The sequence below is a fragment of the Hesperophylax consimilis genome, chromosome 15 (assembly GCF_061612785.1).
Source record: "Hesperophylax consimilis isolate HC1 chromosome 15, BYU_Hcon_1.0, whole genome shotgun sequence".
In the NCBI taxonomy this organism is placed as follows: Eukaryota; Metazoa; Arthropoda; class Insecta; order Trichoptera; family Limnephilidae; genus Hesperophylax; species Hesperophylax consimilis.
In genome coordinates this window covers 19,039,376-19,063,687 of record NC_142850.1, presented here as the reverse complement: position 1 = coordinate 19,063,687, position 24,312 = coordinate 19,039,376, and the positions used below count along the sequence as shown (strand labels likewise).

Below are 24,312 nucleotides of genomic sequence, written 5' to 3'. Positions count from 1 at the left end.
GAGTACTCACGATAATAAGTGTGCTAGCGCTCTTCTTAACGTCTTCACCTCCTAGAGCTCCTTTAGCCTCGGCCAACCCTCTCAGTCCTCCCAGTAAAGCAGCAAAGACATTGGTCTGAATGGCCTCTTGTCTGGTAGACTTGGCTAGCCTGATGCACTCCGCAAAGTGATCGAGCATCTGTAGTCTGGAATTTTATATTGGAAAGGATAAAATTTCAAGATATCTAATGTTCCTTACTGCATAAAACAAAAATTGATTACATTCTTGGTTTCATTTAAAAATGTTCTAATTGAGATTATCTTTGATCCATTGTTCAAAAATATGAGTTTTGAAAATAGAACATTGGCGGTAATAATATCATGATCAGTACTTAATTAAAATATTGATTTTTTTTTAAATTTTTTTAATTGAGATTTTTTATTTATGGTTCACAAAGTCTAGTTTTTTGAAACGGAACATTACCAGTATATTAATAAAATAATATCATTGTGATCTGTAGTAGGTACGTCAAAAGAAAAATTGGAATATTATTATACACTAATTACGGCCGTTGTTCCCAAAATTTCGAACGATCAATCTCAGGGTCCGATCAGCCAAGTGATTAATTCAGTAACGTTCAATTCGCCTGTTTCCAAACATCTTTACTGTTGATTATCTTAAGTGGCAATGCCCACTTTCATAGACAATAAAATGACATCAAAGTTAAAACTTTCAATGCTAAATTAACATTGACGAATTAATTATTGTATTTATTATTAATGCATATATTTTTTTAAGTACTGTAATACGTAAACCGATATTTAATATTTAAGCGTATGAAATATGTTAAAAATAAAGTATTAGCTTGACTTTAATGCCACCGTGCCTTGGCCTCGCAAATATGTTTCACTCTGTTGACACTTTTTATAAGTAGTAATTTACTGAGGCAAGCTTAATCCAGTAGTTTGGCTTCCTTAAATTGGTTGATCACTCAGTTGTCACTTTTCCGTTGGAAAGAGCATAGTTGTGCGTTTGAGTAGTGTTGAGCCAAAATTTCGGCTCAGCAGTTGATCAGTAGGATTGGGAAGAACGGCCGTTAGAGTTTTTGAAAATGGAACGTTGCCGGTTCTTTGCCAGTAAATAAAAATAATATCACTATAAGTAGGTACTCAAACAATAAACTTTTTTTGAGAATATTGTATTTCTGTATCCCTTTACCTGTGTTTGTTGGCCACCCTGGGGAAGATGAGTCCAAATAGGACGACAGACATGTCGATGACAGCCACGCCGAGGGGCAGGGGGCCCGGGCAGTACTGGCCAGCGGGCAAAGGCTGGTAAAGGCAGCAGGGGTCGTGCTCCAGGGCCCCCGAGCCTGAAGCTGACAGGGAGGAGAGCAGCTGGAAAGGGGCACACATTGATATTATACATATCATTAACGTTAAAAGCTTCCATGACCAAACTAACTAGAAAAAATTAATTTATACACCTAATGTGGACAAACGTATATTATTGTATTATGGACAAGAATGATAAGTAATCTCTTTATTTGGAGAACAAGCGTCTTATTGAAAGAATGATAAATATATAAATAAGGAGATTGGATATAGCTTCTATAAGCACTCAGGCTGTAGGCCCATTATGCTATCTCTCATGTTTCACCATATTCATTTAACAAAGTAGCTCAGTCACTTTAATAAATGTTACCAGGATTGACCTCCCTTTTTAACTAACTAACTAACTAACCATCACGCTTTTTCTCCACAGGGGTAGGCAGAGAGGACGGACCGCCAAACAACTCGGTCTTGGCACACACTTCTTGCCTCATTCACATTCATACATCATCTCATACATACTCTTCTATTATTCTGACTCTTGACATGGCCCGACTCGAGTATCTGATTCACTTGATCATGCCATGTCTTCCTCGGGCGTCCCCGACTTCTGCTACCATTCGCATTTGCATCATATATCCTCCTTACACTCCTATCTTCGCTCATTCGCTCTACATGCCCAAACCATCTAAGCGTCCCTTTCTTAATCTTACTCATTACGCTTACATCAGCCTTGCACTCTTTGCGGATCTCCACATTCCTCACACGATCAAACATGGTTTTACCACACATACGCCTCAGGGATCTCATTTCAACAGCATTTAATCTACTTTCATCCTTTCTTTGCCAGTTCCATGCCTCACTTCATACATCAAGGTAGGTACCAGCACTCCATTGTGGACTGCTAACTTCGCTTCTTTGGACAATTTTTTGTTAGCGCCAACGGCGTTCAGTCCTCCATTAACGGAATTACCTGCATTTACCCTTCTTTCCCTTTTTAGGGACGTCAAAAAGAAAATTTGGACTGAAAATGCATTTTTAAGTTAGTATTTCAATTCAACATTGTAAAATTATTAATATTTTTACGTAGCTGAATGACGTTTAACGTTTCAGAATGTCAATTCATAGACAATACTTCCAGTGTTGTCAGAGTATATTGATTACTTATTTATTGGATTATCAATATTGGTTTGGCTATCAACAGCATGACCGTGCTATGGAAATCATCAGTAGTTACGCCTATCGACCCGATATTGTAAAGATATCAATTTCACTGTGCTAGACCGCCTACTGCCCATTGCTGCTGTAGGGATTTATTTTTTTTAACTCCCAGATAAAACAATTTAGCTTACCTGATCTTCCACATCTGCGTGATCCGTATCTTGCGTCCGCTGAATGCCCAATGCGGCCGTGTCCTGGCTGCGTCCGCCCAGTCCTGAGGTGGCCGTGTTGGCGGCACTGTCGGCGAGCGCCAGTTCGGCCACCAGCGCTCGCAGCAGGGCGGCGTGGCAGGGCTCTGGTGCGGGTGGCAGCAACGTGAGACAGGCATACAGGCGGAAGCGCACCTGGGCGGCGGCTGCTTTGAGACGCTGGCCGTGCTGGCGTAGCACTGATTGAATGCTGTAAGAATTCCATTTAGAATATGTACAAATAATTAAGGTTGCTCTTGAACACATAAAAGCCGTACAAAAGGATGGATTCTACTTTCAAGTGTTGTTAAATTTTGTTTTTACACAAGTTTTTTTTTTTAAAGAAAAATTTTGTCCATAAAAAAATGGTTGTTGTGGAAAAGAACACTACATATGTACATACAAATTTTTTTTTGAAAAGTGATAAAAGGCCACTTTTACCAAAGTTACTTGATGGATTTGCTCATGTTTGAAGAGCGTTTTTTCAAAATGAAGCATAAAAAAAATATGGTGACTTATTTAATTTTTTTTATTTTTATATTAACTCCACACAGGAGGCCCTGAAGAAAATAATTTCCCTCAGGGCCTATGTCATCTTTGGGGATGCTGTGTGGAGGGTCTTTTTGTGGAGAGGAAGGAGTGAACATGGGTCTTGAAGAGTCCCAAGTTGTAGGAGGGAAGAAACACAGAGGCCGGCAGTTCGTTCCACAGCCGAGCTGTTGAACCGAAGAACGAATCATAGAAGCGACCCGTTCTCATGTGACAAATGTCAACCGTGTACAAATGTTGGGCGGGCGTTTGGCGTGTATCCCGACTAGGCACCGGTGCCGAAGGGATCAATGACGCTAGTTCCTCAGAGCATCTTCCATTGTAATACCGATAGAACAAGGACAGCATACCTACCTGACGCCTGTGCTCTAAAGATTGCAGTCCGTTTGTTAAGATTCAAACGGACCGCCCGTTTCTGCACAGAGTCAAGGGTTTTTTCAGGTATTTTGGGGCTCCGGACCAGAGATGGCTGCCAAATTCGACAGTAGGGCGCACATGCGATTTGTACAGGGTCAGCAGTTGTGTATTATTAAAGTATCTGCGGGCCCTGTACAGTACGCCCAGCTTCTGAGAGGCAAACTTTACTCTGGCTTCTATGGAGCCCCCGTACCTGAGCTGGTCACTTATAGTTACACCAAGCATATCAATGGAAGGCCTGTTCGGAAGATTGCTTCCGTTGAAGGAGACTAGATTATCATTTGGATCCGTTTTAGACGTAATCAGACAGGATTGGGTTATTATTGGATTATTGTTAGCCACTCGAGCGATGAAGATTTCCGGGTGTTCAGTTTTCAATTCGGCCATTCGATTTAATTAATATCATATCTCCAAATATTAATACAAAACATATAAACTGTTTACGGGGGTTTAAAGCCAATGAATTCACATAGATTTCGCCATTCATCCCATAATTTTAGGTTTTGTAAAAAATAAAAAATAAAATTGTTAAATACAATTCAAAAAAATCTCGTATCTAAATTTGAGTGGTTAGAAGAATATTTAAAAACTCTTTACGAAGAAAAAGAAATTTCGCACCGAATCACAACAAAATTTAAAATAGAAAAACTGGGAAAATATAATGATGTCGAAACTCACCGTTCGAAAGTTATTAGTGGTCATTTTTATGTATTTTAAATTTGTATTGTTTTAATAATGGCCAAGAATGAACTTACTTAGTAAGCATGGCGAGGGCGCTTTCCACTGGCTGTGTGAGGCGCCTGGTGACATCGTCAGTAGCCAGAGTGGGGCAATGGAGCAGCAGGCTGTGCAGGGCTGACAGGGCTCCAGCTCTTCCTTCCAGGGTCACCTGCAAGGACATAAGCATTGCACATTTGAATATTGCTGGCTGACTTTGTAAAATTCCATTACTTTTGGTTAGTCAAACTTTTTGAAATGAAAATGTTATTATTTAAAATAAAACAATAAACTCCACTTTTATACCAGATCGCCCCTGACCTACCTCAAAAAGTAAATTAGCTGTCTGGCAAAAATGAACTGTAGAGTCGTCTAACGTGAGGGGTGGAGAAGTAGCTTTTCACACGCGACTAAACTTAGTTATTTCGGCATATCAACAACTCAACAACAACAATATCAACAACGCGCTACTGTAGCATATTGAGGTTGACGTTCCTTTCAATGGTGGCAAATTGCATTTATTTATAATTGGTGGTGGTGTTTTGCACTTCCTATTTTATATTTTGATCAACATTGAAAAAAAAATTTAAATGTCCCAAAAGTAAGTTCTGTGTGTGCAGTTTACAAATGTTATAATAACAAACAACAAAAACACTCCAAATGGTTTTCAGGATGTCAAAAAACAGGTTAGTTATAATTATGGGAATTGACTTGAAATAATAATAAATAATTAATTACAATAAATACCCTACAATATTAATTAGTCCTTTAATAGCGGCTTTAATATTTTTTTTATGCATGAGCCAAAACAGCAGTAAGGTAGGTTATCTATTTTTTTTTTATCAATTTCTATAATTTATTGACGAAAAATAAAGAATTAAATATTTCACATTATTATTATTTGAAATGTATGAAAGAAAACCAAGACGCACAACTCATGTCGCTAGGAGGCACTAGTGTAGCATGTTGCCATCAGAATGTATGCGAAATGTCAGAAGTTGGAGGTATTAATATTATAGCGTATTTGGTTAACTTCTCAGGCTAATTTGTTCAGTTTTTTGAACAAACAGCTATTATCCGTAGACAATTTGTTCGCTTTTCGGAACAGCACATTTGGTCTCATCATTGCGTCTCTCTCATCGTCATAGTTAGAAATAAGAACTCAACAGTAATAATAAAGAAAAAACCAAGCTTCACATTTAAATAAAGAAGTTAACCACAGAATAATTAAAATGTACACCTCTATGGAACCAACGGCAATTTGAGAAAAATTTATGAAAATTTTTTAAACATTATTTTTATATGAAACTAGCTGTAGCATCTTTAAGAAATATAATGTTCAATATGCCATAGTCCTGAAGAGTTAAAGCAACATTATAAAACAACAGTGAGAGTTTAAATTAGAGCTTAAAGAGATTAAATTCAGTTCTTACCTGCCAGGTGAAAGAATCTCCACGAGCCTTCTCCGACTCTAACTCCTTGTTGGATCTTGGGAAGCTGTTTCTCCACAACAGCAACATTCTAGGCAATAGACCACGGACAACGGGCACACCTGAAATAAATGAAACAATAACTTTGTTAAAAATCTTGAGACTTGATGGAGGTATCCTTAAATCTTTCATTCATCTTATTAGGAGGGTTTTGCTTGGTGCCTACATAGTGATGAAAGCGCGATATATTTTCTTTGATGGCTGTAAAACAGAGACCACAATCTGCAAAAAAAGTTTTGTTGGTAAGTACGGGTACATATCGTCGTTGCACTTGTTATGTGAGTTTTACCAAATTTTAAAGGTGAAGCAAAAAACAAAGGAAAAAATATTCAAATGCGTCAACCAACAACGTTTGAATGAGTATTGTGCGATAACAGTTAAATTTATGCACATAGCCAAGATTGGGGCCGATTCCTTGATTTTTTAGAAAGTTAAATTAGAAACACTTGGTGTAAAAAAATGTTTTGCTGAAATCTGGCATTTAGCCGTTTTTGCAAACGCAATGATGAAATAACGTATTGTCAACATTCAAATCATTATTTTAAAGGAAACTGATAACTTTAGGTGTCGTAATGATTAGATACCATACACTCAGCATCACAAAAATTGCGCATCATCGAAAATAAGTTTCCAGAGTAAGTTTCCCCGAGCCAATACATCTAACCCAAACAACATTAATATCAATTGAAAGTAAATTGAACAATTCCTAAAAATGGACACCACTGTTGACGAGCCGCTCAAGTGGTGGCACTACTGCAATCGGGGATACTACAGTGTGATGTTGCTCGGTAACTAAACTTAGGCCGTTTAGCAGTTCAATGGGTTTTCCAACAGTTTCAAGAGAATGGTGGCTTCATTTAGAGGCGTGGTTCAGGGTGACGACGGTGCATATCCGAAAGAGACAACCGCTTTATTGTCTCATAAGATTTTGCACTGGGGGCGATTTTTGTGCCGCCAAGTATTTTACCCTTCATAGAAAAGTCGCAGATGAGGTGGCTTGGACATGTACTCAGAATGATAGAAGACCAATTTCTGCATAAAATACTAGAACCTTACAATTTCAGAAGGAAGACGTCCAGTTTACTCCCTTGGACAAAGTTAGGGAAAGTAACCCCAAAGATGTGTGAGGAGAGGCTGGGCCTGCAATCGATAGAGGCAGCTTCTGTTTTAACTCAACCGTTTTGCACTTTGCTTTTTGGCAGGAATCACCCAACTCAATTCTCCTACTTAATTAAAATCTTATGATTTCAGGGTAAATTTTGGTTTTAAATTATTAAACAAGAGAAATTTAGAAAATAACTTTTTTGGAAGCGACGTATCTTAATAGAAAAAATCAATTGATAATATTCTTACCCAATGTCATAATAGCTCCTATGAGCAGCCACCCAGCGTGGGTTCTGTTGAGGGAAAGCCGACTGTTCTGGCTGGCGGACCTCAGGAGCTCCTCGGCCGTGTTGAAGATGACCTTCCCTCGGTTGTGTGGGACGCCCAGCGGGGAGAGGCGGACTGCCCCTAACACGGCTGCTAGTGCTGCGCTGTAACCTGGATAAGAAAGATTATTGGAAAAGGTTGACTGGATTCAGAAACTGCCCAGAATTAATTTTAAATCTATAAGGCCGGAAAAACATGTCCGATTTTTCTTTCCGGTTGTCTGATCAGACTTTCAGATCGGACGAACCAAATTCACGTCTGAATCTCGTGTCCAATATTTTATAATCTATGGTGTAATTAATTTATTTATTTACTGACTTCCTCCCAGGCCGAGTCCTTTATTTTCCCATCAAGGTACTCCTTAAAACTTACATAGGGATTGACACTTATTTATTGTTATCAACTTTAATTTGGAGAACTTCATTTTAATTTAAAGTTTTTGTTTCATATAAATTTATGAGACGAGTGGCTACGTTTGTACAAATATTACACTAAGAGACTTGGTTTTGGTTTTTCTGCTGAACTGTTTCTTCTTTAGAGGTAGTTGTTGAACTGACTTGACATAGAATCTGGCTCTATATTTGTAGGAAAAACTCGGGTCAGGCATTTATTGATGTGAAACTCCCCTTTCATTGAGGGTGTGTTTATTTAGGCATTTTTCCTATCTGCTTTGTCCTACAAGAGGCTTGAAAAAATTGGGTGCAATACTTCTAACCAAGTCAGTTCAACTTTTACATCTCTTTAATTTGTTTCACAATAAAATATACAGTTTTACAGAATAGCTTTGATGCTCAGCATTTGTGTGCAGGAAATACAGTTAGGTGTCAGTTTTCAGGTTATTATTTTAGATATATATTTTCAAAATGATCATTTTGAAGTGGTAATTATGCTCCTTTTGGGATTATTGCGCATCTTTGCTGTGATTGGCTGTAGGTTTTTGGGCCAGTGGATGTTCGCATTTCATCCGGTGAGTAGTGGAGGCGGGACAGCGTAAATATTGAGGCAGTCCTTAGTGGTGATCTTTCCCTTGTCTGGCGACTCCGGGTTAAGAGATAGATGTGATTCAGAATCCGTTATTTTAACAGCACCTAATACTCATTACCAATTACATATATCCTTCTATTCGACAGAGTTAATTTGATTAAATAACATTTATGTGTCGGCGACACGGTATCTCAAGCATTCGGAATTTTAATTTTTGATATGCCCTCTCAATTTTATGTAAATACAAGTTTTATTTAAAGTGTTAACAAGTATGATATAATACCAATATTCAATAATATTATTATTCAATTTATAATGAATTGAATATTTGTTGCGCTTCCTGAAGATATCTAGTATGATAATGCTTTCAGAAGATGTAACAGCTGTCACGCGTAATAAAAATATTATTATACAAATAGGTATTATGTAATACTTTTGTGCTGCAGTAGTTAGGTGTCAATACTCCTTTGAAAATGACAAGTCTGAATACAAGTTGGACGTGTATTTCAGTTCTATGAAGTAGGCACCGCCCTTTCCGAGTAGGCCGTCCAATCCTATAGTCGGATCGGAATCGATAGGATGTGTATGGACTGTTTCAACAGATGTATAGCGCAAAGGTCTTCTGATAGTCTGATTGGATGATTGTACATGTATTCCCAGCCTAAAACTCTAAACATCGGTAAAACTAGCTAAGGGGCCGTTCAAGTATTATGTAAGCACTATAGTGGGGCAGTGGGGTCTTTGCTTTGCTTATTTTTGATGACATGGGGGGGTTGGGCGTCGAGATAGTGATTACGTCAGCACTGCTCAGCAGTAGTTATTTTTTTTTACACATTTGCAACCCACACATTGTCTTTTTTGAAAACCGAATACATATTCAGGGATTCCCACAAATAATTCATACGTTTAGGTACTCGTTTAAAAAACAGAATACATTAACAGAAAAATGCATATAGGTACCAATTTTTACGTAAGCATGGGAGGGGGGGGTAAGAGCTTTGCTTACTTTTGGTGACAACGGGGAAGAGGGGGTAAATAATTGTAATAAATGTGCTTACGTAATACTTGAACGGCCCCTAATATGATAATATAAGAAATTAAAAAAGAGTACCTATCTACCCAATAGATAATTTATTATAACTTAATATTGTAACTGAGGTAGCTACTTTGTCACAACAATAACAACACTTTCCTTCATATTTGAATGTGTTCTAATTTTAAAGTGTATAAGTAAAAGCAAGGCAATTGTCTTAATAGCTGATTATTGGAGGGAAATAAGATGTTGCCATGTTTAGAGAGAAATCCCTACATGTAGGGAGAAACAGAGAGTTTCAACTCTAAGGAGAAATCGGTATCCATACTGAACAAAGTAATAAAAATCTAGGGAGTTTTTTTGCATTTTTGGGCATTTTTAGTAATATTTTATGACTTTAATAGGGAGTTTCTATGTTTTGACCTGGCAGCGTGGCGAGAGGGTTACAATAAAGTTTGAGATTGGTTGTAGGTTAAATAACTGTTCTGTGGTCAGGCCTAAACCTAACATGAAGAGGAAGAGAAAAATTAGTACCTGAGATAGCTTCAGGGCTGGTTCTCATATTCTCTATGGCATCGACACATCTGTCGATGAGGGGAGTAATGTGCGTTGGCACGGCAACGCAGATGCAGCGCAGGCACCAGGCTGCACCCAGTCTAGCCGCATGACAGGGGTGGACCAGAACCTAGAAAAAGTGGCAAATAGTAGGTATAGAAATCCTTTGATAGAAATATACAAATCAAAATTTTATTTACAAAAACTCTCAGGCTCAAACCTGTGCAGCTTAATTTCAAAAGCATGTAAACTGCCATATGTAGGGAGGAGTAAGAGGTAATGTCATCGGAATTTGATAGAAGATATTATTTAATATCTTAAAAAATAGTAACGGGATAATTTTTTTTAAATGCAGATCGATTAACAAATAGATTTCTAAGATCAGCTAAATTCTAGAGTAAGTAATATAAAAAATAAATTAGATATTGAACAAAATTCTTATTTGGGTGTTTTACCCCCTTTCGGTACGGGAGTGTTAATATAGAATATTGCAAACAATTAAATCCATACAATTGCAACATTAGAAAAGAATGTGTACTTTGAAGCTTTCTATGCCAGTTAGTAATATAAAGTATGATGTTAATCAAAAGTAAACTTACTGCGCTAATAGCCTCAATAATATTCAAGGACTGGTCCTGCAACAGATTCTGAGCAGAAGTCCCTAGTCCCGACATCAGATTCCCGATCTCAATCAGTCCGCACACCAGAAGATGCTGACTGAACAGCGTCTCCTGATTGAAGTCCTTGGCGTTCTCGGGATTGAAGTCGATGCTGTTCATCTGCTTGACGATGATTTGGACGATCTCCTTGCAGGCTGAGGCTTGGGCCTTCTCTCCCAGCATCTTGCCGAGAACGCTTCTAAGGATGAAGTTGATGCATTTCCTGGAGTAGACAGCGTCCACGTGGGAGCTGGCTGCTTTGGGGTTGGCCACCAAATCCAACACATGTATCAGGAATGTGGTGAGGTTCCTCTCCAGCCATAAGCCGCCCATCGATTGAACGAATATGACATAGGCCTGAAATTATAAGATGAAATTACACATTTTGTTGGCAAAAAGAAGGTCACCTAACACTTTAATAATTTATTACTATTTATTAGGGGACTTACTAATTAACGTGTTCTAAACTTTACACAACTGATAAACAACCATTTATCCTACATTAATAGATGTTTATCAATTGTGTGAAATTTTAAAGAAGTTTATAAGTAAGGCCTAGGTGTGGAATATAATATTGTAAAGGAAAGAGGGAGGAAATACATAGGTTCCCAATTACATAAAGAATAACAATATGAATTCACAATCATAAACGCAGTAAATTCTTTAAGCATTCACATTCATAAACGCAGTAAATTCATTAACGGCCCTCGCTACTAAATGTTTCTAGCGCGAATTCGAATATCTAACTCGCTGCACCTGGCAGCTGGCCGGTGCGTTCCATTCAATACAAGACACGCACAGAGCAAAACAAATTATTATTAATTAAAGATATTGTGATTATGAAAATTATGTTAAAATATATTTTAGAATGTAATGCAATATTACAATAGCTTGATTCATGGAGGAGGTTCTCAGTAACAACATTTAATATAACTTTTTATTTGGATTTTTTTTTTGATAAATACAATTATAAAGAGTTACAAAAGGCTTCCCTTTGTTCCAGCCTGGTTTCGCAGTGCGGCGGGGCACTGTTAATACTAAATTGTATAGTTTAATTTGAGGTCACGGGTTCAAAAGCCGGCGAGGACAAAACAAATTTAATTTAATTTATATAAGTATGTCATATTATAGAATTAAAATAAATTTTATATAGTTACATATAATGAATCTGTACCTCGTTCAAAAGTGGAAGATACGTTCAGTATCACCCTGGTGAGAGACCATAATTCAGGATTGAAAGTTGCTTGAGAACGGCGTAGATATGTTTAGTGACTAGATCTGAATAGCCTGGAACTTTCCAACCCCCCATCTTCCCTATCTCTAAAAATGTAGACCACATACATAAGGAATATAAATGAAATTTCTTTTCAGGACACTTCAATGAAAATGTTATTGATCTTCTTAAAAATTCTTACATGTTTTGGTTTTAACTGAAACCAATTTTACTTTACTTCTTTTCGGTATTATGCACTTTGAATTACTCAGGATTTATAATAGGCATGCAGCGATTATGTCCAGGATCAATTAATTCGGGTAGCATGCAAAAATTGTAAAAGCGATTCAGCTGTTCAACCATATTAGTCTGCCGAAATTCGTCATCCCGTAAAATTTTTTCGATTTTTATCCGAGTTCAGTCCATACAACAAACATACAAATAGCTTTTTTTGTTTTAAATGTAATTGGCCCTGAACCTGGTAAAACCAATCGTGAGATGTATTTACCAGAATTTCTCCATTTTTGCTAACATAATTTTTTTGGATTTTACTGCTTCTTATATGAGCATGCTGCGTGCTGCGAAAGGACATTTAATTTCAATCATGGTGTATTCAGAAGAAATTCCATCTGGTGTCGCACCCATATACGGATACTCTTCATGTAGGACAATACCCTCAACACTACATCACTTGTTCCTGTATTCTCTCTGAAACCAAACTGATTGCTAGAGAGTATATTATATGTTTCTAAGAATGATACCAATCTCGACATAGCTAATCTCTCTATTACTTTTGAAAGAGTATTGAGTAAGAATATAGGTCTGTAATTATTAACATCTAGACGATCTCCATATTTAAAAAGGGGAATTACTTTAGCTTTCTTACAATGAGAAGGGAACATCCCACTCTCGAAGCTAATACAGTGTTTTCCAATAAGAGGTGTTATTTTGAATAGCCCGCTATTTCGGTAGATGTTACTTTTGAAGCTGTCATTTTTTGACATTTGACAAGTAGAAACAACGCCATTAATAAAATGGAACGATACACGCTTCAACAACGCATTGAACTTATTAAAATTCACTTGAGTGAATCAAATGCAAATCATTTTGAGTGATGAGGCCCATTTCCACCTCGGTGGCTTCGTCAACACGCAAAATCGTCGCATCTGAGGCTCGAAAAACCCAAGAGTTATTGTTAAAAAAGCCTCTTTACACTCAACGTGTGACTGTTTGGTGCGGTTTATGGTCCGGCGGAGTCATTGGACCTTACTTTTTTGAAAATGAGGCTGGAGCAACAGAATGGACAACAGTGAATGGACTGCGCTACTGAAAAAAAATTAATGATGTTTTATGGCCGGAATCGGATGGTATTAATCTGGACAACGTTTACTTTCAACAAGACGGCGCTACGTGCCACACAAGCAACGAAACCATTGATATTTTACGATTAAATATCAAAATTACACCTCTTATTGGAAAACTCCTGTATTTACAAGGTGAGATATGAGACAAGCTAATTCGGATACATGCATTTTATACACCATAACACTTAAAGAATCAATACCGCACGAGAAAGACATTTTTAAATCATTTATCACATTTGTGACTTCAGAAATGCTAGTTGGTTTAAAATAAAAATTGTCCCCTGTAACGTGAAGTTCAGATTTAAAATCATTCACCAGACACATCTCAATAGTTTTATTAGCACTGCACAAATTACTAGCGAAGCTTGGACCAATGTCACTGAAGAAGTAATTTATATGATAAGTAATTATATTTGGACTCTCTTCTATTGAAGTAATAATACTATTAATTTTCAATTTTTTAAGGTAGTTTGTTTCTTTAGTTGTTTAGTGACTAGATCTGAATAGCCAGGAACTTTCCAACCCTCCTTTTCCCTATTTCTAAAAATGTGGACTACATACATTGGGAATATAAATGAAATTTCTTCTGAAGACACTTCAATGAAATAAAATGTTATTGATTTCTTCGAAACAATTCCTTTTTACATGTTTTGGTTTTAGCTGAAACCAATTTTACTTTGTTTCTTTTCGCTATTATGCACTTTTCTAAATACTCAGGATTTCTAATAGGCATGCAGCGATTGTGTCGAGGATCAATTAATTCGGGTAGCATGCAAAAATTGTAAAAGCGTTTCTTGACATTATCAAGCTCGAAGTCATATTGGGTACGTAATTAGTGTCGCCAGTATCCCGTTTGCAAAAGTATGCCCGTTCCTTGCATAGTGAGTGGTCTCCAAATACATGTTTTGGACCATTCAATATATCCAAATAAAACTGTTTTATTTTTCCTAATTCAAAGTCTTCCGGTACGTTATTGCACAACGTACAGCCGTTCTCAGGCGTAAAATACGGCTTGACACAATCTTCCTCAATGCTAAGGGATACTTCTAACAGTGATTTAAGTTTTTTGCAATAATTTCGAAGTAAGTGATTTCGGCATTCGATCTTTTCGACTGAAACATTTTTATACGATGTGCTTCTTTTATTTTATTGTAAGTGCTGGAATATTTTATATACTTTTATATTTTAAAAACATCAAATTGTTTATTACTATATTTATTAGAAACCCGAAAAAAAGTTAACAATAAATTAATTCTTAATAATATGAAATTGTTTATTACCTAGAAACCCGAAAAAATGTTAACAATATATTAATTCTTAATAATATTAAATTGTTTATTACCTAGAAACCCAAAAAAATGTTAACAATAAATTGATTCTTAATAATACTATTTGACACTACACAGCTTCGACGGAAACGCACAGATGAAACATAAAAAAAGGCGACACACTATTATAGTCCCTACGCGCAACGGATAGAGTGGAATATTGTTGAAACGTCTCATGGAAGTGTAATAATTACGCGGAATTTCGAACTTTGAAAAAATATTGACACAACGGACCGTAGAAAGCGTGCATTCACGGCCACCTCATAGAGCCGAATGAGTAGGAGAATTCTTCGATGTTCATTATATAGTATTTAACGAAAATAAATTGTTAGTAAAAACATATATCTCGACAGAAAAATGTATTTATGATAGCCTAGCGTGGCTACATTATCGATATTTTGACGATTAATAACTTAGATTGTCGTTTGAATCTGACAATTCATGATTCTTCATACAACGATTGAGATCGCTAGTAAGGAAGGCCCTTAAGCATTCACAATCATAAACATAGTAAATTCATTAAGCATTCACTATCAATCACAGAAAGATAGTAGTGCATTTTACAGGAAGCAAAATGACATGAGCAAAGTCTAATTGTGATCTTAATTTATAATAACGGGTTGTTAACAGATAGTTACTGCCCTGAGACTGGGAATACACAGACTGCTACAAGCAGTTGATTTCGTCAACTTTAAGCAGTTACTGCTAAATACACGGCAGTCAGCATATTATGTCAAAAGAGGTTTTAACTAGGAGAACTGGAGATCGCTATACAGTTACTGCTTGTAGTTGTCGACATTGACTGCTTTTAGTAGTTTGTGTATTCCCAGCTTAACTGGGTTCTTACTTACAGGGAGTGGAATTTAAAAAAAAAATCTTGATACCCCTGTATAGATGACTTAATTGTCAGAATGAAAACTTTTACATTTGGGTAGAGATTCTAGGGTTCAAAATTTCAATTGCAATTATCTTTTTGTAAGAGCTCTGCTTCCATAATACAGCGTTGCCCCATATCTTGACCGGTCGGTGGCCGAGTTGACATCGCGTTTGGGTCCCACCCAGGCGTAGTGTGTTCAATTCCTCGGCTGGCTAAGTCCTCCATCACAACACAAGCAACATTTTCAGCTTACTGTGGTGGTAGTAGGAGATTTTCAAATATTGTCAGGTTATTCGTAACCTGGGAATGTTTGACTTTCTTTAAAAAAATTTTAATTTAAAAAAAAAAAAATCTTATTACTATCAAATGGGTCAAAAATATATTAAACCAGCTGAAGGGCCCAGCGTTTCCTGAGCTTTATGCAGAGTTTTTTTGAAATCAGATGTATGTAGGTAGTAACTTTTCTCTTATTTTTAATGTCAAGTGTCCAAAATTTCATCAAGGATCAAAATTCTGGTTTTAGAGGTGGGAAAGGGACATGGTGGTGGTTTTTCGAAATGTCATGTAGACAGTGTTTTTCTCTTATTTTGAAGGTCCAGTATGCAAAATTTCATCAATCTCAGAATAAAACTGTCGCTTTGTATAAAAACAAAGCCACGCCACCACAGACACACTTATTTATGAATATAATAGAATAGAAGATAATAATTACTTGTGTAGCATAAAGTAGTAAAAATAAAACTCACATGTGTAACTCCAACCCGGATTTCACGGTTCACACCAGAACCAGCTTTGATAATTTCACCTTTTAGGAAAGAGCTGCCTCCCCTCAAAAAGCCCCCCATCAATATGCTCAGAGCCTCTTCCAGTGAAATTCCACCTTTGCTGGATTTGTTCTGTTGAGCTGTAGAAGGAAATACGTTTAAAATAAAGTTACTTCTGGCTAGGTAGGTACTAAATATAAAAGCAGAAAAAATCTTAAAAGTTCTTACCTTGGTTACCCTTCAGAAGAGGCCCAGTCATTTCACCGGCTTGAGTGGCCGCCATTAAAGATCCTAGTAATTCAGCCACTGCACATCTGAATAATGAAACAATAGCAGGTCAGATTATATAAATTTATTAGGTTATGGATAAGGGTGCTGGTAAACGAGAAAGATAAATTGTCTATTATTGCCTATTGACGAACAATAGTCTTGCCCGTCAATAGACTTGCTGGGCAAGTTGTTGGCTGTCAATATTGCCATGTCCCGTCAAGATTGCTGTAATGTATGTATAAGAAAAATTCACAATGCAAAAACATGATTTCCTACAATAACTCCACATAAAAGCAATATCATGAAATTATTAATTGCGTTCAAAGTCATAACAGTGTTGGTAACAGGTAGGTGGCGAACAGAGGCGCATATATTCTAACAGGAAATAGATTTGGCAATATGTATTATCTTACTATCGGTAGGTAGCCGAGCGAACTCGCCGGCAAGACAGGGCAATATGTAGACAAAAATTGACAACACATGACAATCTTGCTGGCAAGAAATGGCATTAAAAACAGACCGCAGTAAAATACTTTTCTAAATGTAGGTAGATAACTACCTACTCAAAAGAGAAGTGAATTAAAAAAAATAGTAAATGAAGAAATTAATGAAATTTTAGAAAATAAAATAGATCACAAGGAGGATTTGCAATTCCGCAATCCCATATTTCACAATCCTGCGGAATTTGAGCAATATTTGACGCTGTGGATTTGCAGAATTGAAAAAAAACTAAATTTACTGCAAACTATTTACTGTTTTGATTTACTGCAAATTGTGAATAACATGATAAGCAAGAAGAGAATGAGAAGCAGAATGCTCAGAAGTCAGTACCTAAGTTTTTTTCTCAAAGTCTTCTTAAAATTCTTATTACATTACGTTTTCAACGTCTTTTTATAATATCACTAGTACCAAAAATGATTAATCTCAAACTGCGGAGAGTCTTGTCAGCGACAGTTATGTAGTAATATTTTTTAACAACCTTTTTTTTTATCAGTCTTCTTAAAATATGTGACATTTTCAATATCTTGCTATAATATGACTAGTACCAAAGATGATTGATAGGAAAAGTGCTCATTAATGATTTACTATGTTACGTTTTCAATGTTTTTTTTTTTTAACATATTAAGTATCTAAGATAATTGATACTAAATAAAAAGAAAAATGTTTATGAAATATGTGCATTATTTCAATATATTAACTAATAAAAATCCCACGAATCCTGCAGAATTTTTAAATTCCATCCTGCAACTCGTTGGATTTGAAAATTTTGCGGGATTTTTAAACCCTTATGAGGAGAAAATAATAAAAAAAATTTGAATAATATATTGTTTTATTTTTATATTTTTATTTTTTATTTTTGTAACATTTGTAAACATTGTCAAGAAAAATTTCTACTTCTTCCTGTGTTAAATTTGAGTAGAGAGGGTATAAGATGAAAAAAAAAAAGGACTAACCTGACTTCATAAGTGCTTCCGTCGAAAGCTCTGAAACACAGCGCGGCCATGTTCTCAAGCTCCGTGGTGTACAGGAAAGGGGCGTATTCTATCATGGCGATGAGGCAGTTGGCAGCCGCACACCTTACGGGCATCGACCTGTCCGTCAGGCATTGCTTGGCCGCCTTGTAGATGTCCTTGTGGACGTTGTTGATGGCGGAGCCCATACCACAGCAAACCTGATCAACAAAACATAAATAAAATTATATTAGTTGTATATAAACATTAAATTTACATTCTCCAAATGTCCCGATGAATATGACTCTTCCATTTCCCACGGTCTTTCTCTGAATTGGAGAACCGCTACAATTTATTTTTTTGCTTAAGCAGGTATCACAAAAATATTTTTATTGAAAAGGCTATCTGATCAGCAGTATAATTATTGCGGCCTTAATTATTAAGGTAGGCGACACATTACATTACACCCATCATGGCTTGGTCTATTTCAGCATATCGCCATACAATACCAATAGGAATTTATAGCGAGCGATATGTTGAAATAGGCCAAGCCACGAAATATAGCGCGTTTATAGCGTGGTCTGTCACAGGCTTAAATCATATAACTTCGGTTAACATTCTAAATTGAAAAATACAAAATTCTTATATTTTCAGTACATATAATGAATTTATGCCGCCGTTCTTACAATGTTGGTGATGTAATGGTCAGCTTAGTTGCTTTCCAAGCAGTTGATCAGGATTCAATTGATCCTGAAAACAACCTCAAGAAATTGCTCTGTTATAATTTTTGCATTCTAAGTTTTTATAAACAGTGTGAAAAATATAAACAAAATGAGCTGTGAAGGCTGTCTTATCACGCTATCCAAAAACGACAATGCACTCACCTGTGCCAACTGTAACATCTCGTTCCACAATCACTGCGTCAACATAAATAAACTAACCTAAGCAAAATAAATTAACCCTTAATGTAAAAAAGTGTCAAGTCATGAAATTTTATAGGAAGAAAAACCCAATGATTTTCACATACTGTATGAATAATCAAGTCTTAGTATCTGTTCCCGAAATAAAAGACCTGGGGATAATATTTGACACCAAATTAACATTTATCTCCCACATTAACAATATAACCACTAAAGCGATGCAAATGTTGGGTTTCATATTAAGAACATCAAAAGATTTCAAAAATTTAAAAACTTTAAAAATATTGTATTCATCCATTGTCAGAAGCCATTTAGAATTTAACTCAACCATTTGGAATCCATTTTACAATGTTCATGAAAAATCTATCGAGCGAATCCAACATAAATTTTTACGAAACATAAATTATAGATTAGGTATTCCCATTGAAAACATTAACTACACCTCACTATTGAAAGTCATGGGCCTTGCCACTTTAAAAGAAAGAAGAATATGTTCTGATCTCTTTTTTCTTTATAAAATTGTTAATAACATGTTTGACTCCCCTGAACTCCTTAGGCTGATTGACTTTCATGTGCCTAGTAGAACGGTTCGTCAGAAGGTACCTTACCATTGTAACATTGCAGGTACGAAAGCAGAATTAAATTCAGTAATGAACCGACTACACAGTGCAGGGAATAAATATAACATGAACACCAACGGTACTGAATGTCTGTCAGCCTATAAAAACTTTGTTATTAAATCTGTATGTCTATCTTGATTTTTTTGAGATTCATTGTTATTAAAACTGTATGTCTATCTTGAGCTTTGTAATGTTTATAATTTTCAATGTATCTAAAGTTATAGAAATGTGCATTCTATAGTTTACTCTGTTTGTTGTTTTTAACTTAATATTTTTATACTCGGTACATTTTTAATTGTTTTATCTCTTCTACTCTCTGATTATATCAAATGTATTATAATTGTATCATATGTAAAAGCCCTAATTGGGCGTGTACAAACAAATAAATAAATAAACATCTCAGACTCAAATTTCAAACGAATGGCAGTTAAAAATAAATTATCTTGGAACTGTCCGAAATGCAAAAGTCGACCGAGCTCACCCTCTTTATATTCCGGTACAGATACTGATGTATTATTTGAACGAATCACCTAACATTTTGACAGAAAAAAAACTGAAGAGAAAAAAATGTTTGAAGAAGAGATAAGTGAATTAAAGAGAAGTAGTGAATTCATCGGTAACCAATATGAAGACCTAGTCTCAAGCTTCAAACAAATGCAGGATCTTCACAAAGAAACTAAGTTCTTACGGGAGGAGAATGACAAGAAAAACATAAAAATCTCGAGCCTTGAATCCAGACTTGCAGAACTGGAACAGGATAATTTGTCCGACAGTGTGGAGATGGTGGATGTGGGGCTGCAGCCGGGCGAACATCCCAAGGAAGCTGTACTTCGGGTAGCCAGCTCGCTGGGACTGTCCCTGCCACAACAGGACATTCGTCTGGTGACCAGGACTCAAGACCGCAGGCGGAATACCCCGGATAAATTGCACATCTCTTTTAACAATCCAAAATCTAGGGAGTCGATTCTCTCACTAAAAAATGCGGCTAAAACACAAAACTCGAACTCGCCAATAAATATTAGTGAAGTGCTCACACCCTATTATAAAGAACTATTGTGGAAAACAAAGCAAACGGCAAAAAAAATGCTCTACCAATTTGTGTGGTTCAAAGCCAACAGGCTACTTGTACGCAAAGGACCCGGGAAAAAAACAATCCAAATTAAACATGAAAACGATCTAAAAAATATAGAGACACTTTCGTAAATCACTAAGGCCACGTCCGCACAGACAGGCGGCTTGCTTAGCGCCTAGAGTCTAGCGAGTCACCTAGAGAGTAGCTTAGTAAAACAAACGTTCTAGAATACTCGCGACTGGCCGCACTGCGTGCTTGGCGCCTAGCTAGTCGCATGCTAGTCGCTTTGCGTGTATCGAAGTGAACGAACGTGTTGGTTTTTTGTCACTAGGCATTTTTGAAGAGAAAAATGGATGAAATATTAATTGCATCTGTTTTTAAAAGAGAAACTCTGTGGAATCCAGCTAATGAACTCCATAAAAGTGTGGTTGTCTTTAAAAAAAAAAAAAAAATTATATCATAATTTTTTTTTAAATGAGACGTTAATTATGGTTATGGCGTTGGATTATGTATACTAAGAAGTAGGTAGATCAAATGATTCTCTGGACTGGTAAAATTTTTCGTCAAAATTACGCAATTGTTTATACAGAACATTAAACTCCCCATGACTTGACCGTGACTTAATTATGTCATGAACCCAACATGATGGATAAGGCCGTGAAATGGTATATTTTAAAGATTAATTTTCTGTAAGTAGCAGTTTTAGAGTTATTTTTGAAAGTGACATCTCGTCAACGTGACAACAAGTAAATGACCAAGACACCTAGCAACCCACCACGCAAACCATCTTCAGTACGGCCACCGTGTATCCTAGCAAGTAGCCAGAATGCAAGCCACTAGGCTCTAGGCGCTAAGCAAGCCGCCTGTCTGTGCGGACGTAGCCTAAAGCTTCAAATTTCCATTTACACTAACTATACAAAATTAAATTAAATTAAAAATGGCTAGACTGATTTTAGATAATGAAACAGTATTTTCTGATAAAATTAATAATTATGTATCTTCAGATATAAAATTTTGTAATTTACTAATGAAAGACTACTTGAACCTAAAAATTTTTCACCATAATGTTCGACCCATAAATAAAAATTGGGAAGAAATTCTCTCATTACTGAATAATCTAAAGGTTAAATTTGATATAATAATTCTATCAGAATGTTGGATTAACGAACTATATGTACCAAAACACCTTCCTGATTATACTCCACACATACTTCCATACTTCTCCACAGAAACCCATCACAACCAGAATGATGGCATTATTATATACGTAAATAATTTACTGAATGTTCAGGCTTTGGAATTAATAATCCCGGGTGCAAATTGTCTACAAATATCGTACGGTGACACATGCATACTAGCAATGTATAGATCTCCATCCTACCACAATATAACCTTGTTCATACAAAACCTAAACAAAAATTATCACAAATTGCGCACAAAAAACACACAATTTTAGTCGGAGACATTAATATTAACATTTTACCAAATAATTCACACCCACAATGCCAAGATTACCTAAACCTACTTAGCTACCATGGATTAATATCTACGATAAATCACCCAACTAGGCTCACCAAAGAATCCAGCTCTTGTGTTGACCACATCACGATAAAAACGAACTATCCATATAAAACACTTGTTTTTGAATCTACCATTACTGACCACTATGCAACTATGATTTCATTAAACATACCATCTAAAAATACAAAAATGAAACACAATTATTGCATAAAACGAGTTGATTATGAGAATCTAAAAAAATCCTTTTCCAATAATTATTGGCACAACTTAATACACATACCCAACGCTGATGATGCATGGACTTACTTCATAGACAAACTACAAACTGAAATAAATAATAACACTAATTCTATATTAAAAACAATCCCTCACAAATTTAAACCTCTAACTCCCTGGATAAATCACACCATTATAAATTGTATAAGAAAAAGAAACTTACTCCATAAAAAAACTTCATTGAATCCTTCTGACACTATACTTAACAACTTTTACAAAAGATACAGAAACATATGTACAAAATTCATCAGAAATGCTAAGGAATTGTATTATAGACATAAAATAAAAGAAAGCAAAGGTAATCCAAAAGAAATGTGGAACATTCTACGCGAAGCTACTCATATTAAGCCTAACTTAACTTTTTCACCGCTACGCGCATCAATTCATGCGAAAATAATTTGTGCCCCCCACGCTACGCGCATCATATCATGCGTTTCACTTTAGCGGCTTGATACTACGTAAATACGCGACGAATTTAGCAGATAACTGAACCAAAAAATAGTTCAATCCTTTTTCTTACTGACATCAGGCGTTTGCTGGTTAAAATATAATAAATTGTTTACATAAAACATTGTGAAAGCGATGATTCGTTAAATCTTCATTCAGTCATTTGAATGTCGCGCCGCTGAACCGTTGTGTCATCCATAGTATTTCTTAGGTGATCTAATCTGCTTTGATGGACTTATGCGTCGATGTAAAATATTGACCGATTTCTATTTTGCGAATCTTTTTAAGTAATTTATTTTTCTGTGATACATTAGTTTGTTTGTGAACTTAAGTGACGTGACGTGTTTTAAAAATAGTTATTTTACTCAAGACTTTTTGATTGACTTTCGTTTGTTTGTGAACTTGTGACGTGAAGTATTTTAAAAATAGTTATTTTACTCAAGACTTTTTGATTGACTTTATTTTGTGATTTTATTTCTAAATTTTGTGGACAACCTAAATAGTAATATATCTGTCTATATTTATAGGCTTACCGTTTATATATCAAAATTGAACTCCCTTAAATATGGCAAACCCCAGTCTTACGGAAGACGAAATTTATGAAACATTTTTAGACATGGACTCTGATTTAGAAATAAGTGAAGATGATCAAGATATACCAATTACTGAAGAAGTTAGTGACAGTGAAATAAACGCCCCCGGGACAAGCCAAGATCATGACTCTCGTACACCTAACTTAGACTATACCGTAAATGCAGACTGCTTTTCTTCTTGGACCTCTGGTCCATTTATTCCAATAGTTCATGAATTTGATGATTTTGTGTCAGGTTTTGATCCATCCACTTTATTTTCTGGTAATTCATCGGAAATTGACTTTTTTGAATACTTCTTGAACAAAGAAATAGTGACAAAAATGGTGATCGAAACTAATCGATATTACATAGCCACCATATCAAAACAAGAACCTTCCCATAAATCCAGACTTCGTAAATGGGTTGACACATCTGTCGAAGAAATGTACATTTTTTTTGCACTGTTAATGTTAATGACGAGAAACCGACATCTTACTATCGAAGAACACTGGTCCACTGACCCATTGCTCACTAGTACAATTTTCGGAAAAACCATGTCTAGGGATCGTTACGAAATTATATTGCGAATGTTACACTTCTCAAACCCCGACACACAAATTCCTGGTGACCGACTTTACAAAATTAAAATCCTAACTGACCATACCCGAAAAATGTTCAAAAAAACTTTGATACCTTATGAAAATTTATGCATCGATGAGAGCATAATTGTTTTCAAAGGGCGTTTAATTTTCAAACAATATATACCATCCAAACGTCACCGGTTTGGAATTAAAATGTTTGTATTGTGTGACGTGAAGACGGGTTTTATATTAGACTTCATTATTTATTGTGGCGAAGGGACTGACATAACTGACTCTGAATGTCTCGGAGTTTCGGGGGCTGTAGTAACGACACTACTTCAAGATTATTTAAATAAAGGACATAATATTTTTATTGATAATTGGTACAGTAGCCCTCAACTATATGATTTTCTCCATACTAACAAAACCAATGCATGTGGTACGGTGCGGAAGACACGAAAAGGCATGGCAAAATTTAATA

General features: G+C 36.0%; 1 protein-coding gene across 1 annotated transcript in view; it reads right to left on the bottom strand.

Annotated features, from left to right (window-relative positions):
* LOC149417427 (HEAT repeat-containing protein 5B) overlaps positions 1-24,312 on the bottom strand; it is a 180,914-nt gene that overhangs the window by 32,921 nt on the left and 123,681 nt on the right. The window contains exons 5-15 of the mRNA XM_089640295.1: positions 17,826-18,043; positions 16,330-16,415; positions 16,084-16,241; positions 10,496-10,912; positions 9,876-10,026; positions 7,247-7,435; positions 5,837-5,955; positions 4,442-4,575; positions 2,664-2,931; positions 1,199-1,377; positions 11-185 (exon numbers count right to left, since the gene is read on the bottom strand). Of these exons, the coding sequence (XP_089496421.1) occupies positions 11-185; positions 1,199-1,377; positions 2,664-2,931; positions 4,442-4,575; positions 5,837-5,955; positions 7,247-7,435; positions 9,876-10,026; positions 10,496-10,912; positions 16,084-16,241; positions 16,330-16,415; positions 17,826-18,043 (2,094 nt within the window). The remainder of the gene's footprint in view (positions 1-10; positions 186-1,198; positions 1,378-2,663; positions 2,932-4,441; positions 4,576-5,836; positions 5,956-7,246; positions 7,436-9,875; positions 10,027-10,495; positions 10,913-16,083; positions 16,242-16,329; positions 16,416-17,825; positions 18,044-24,312) is intronic.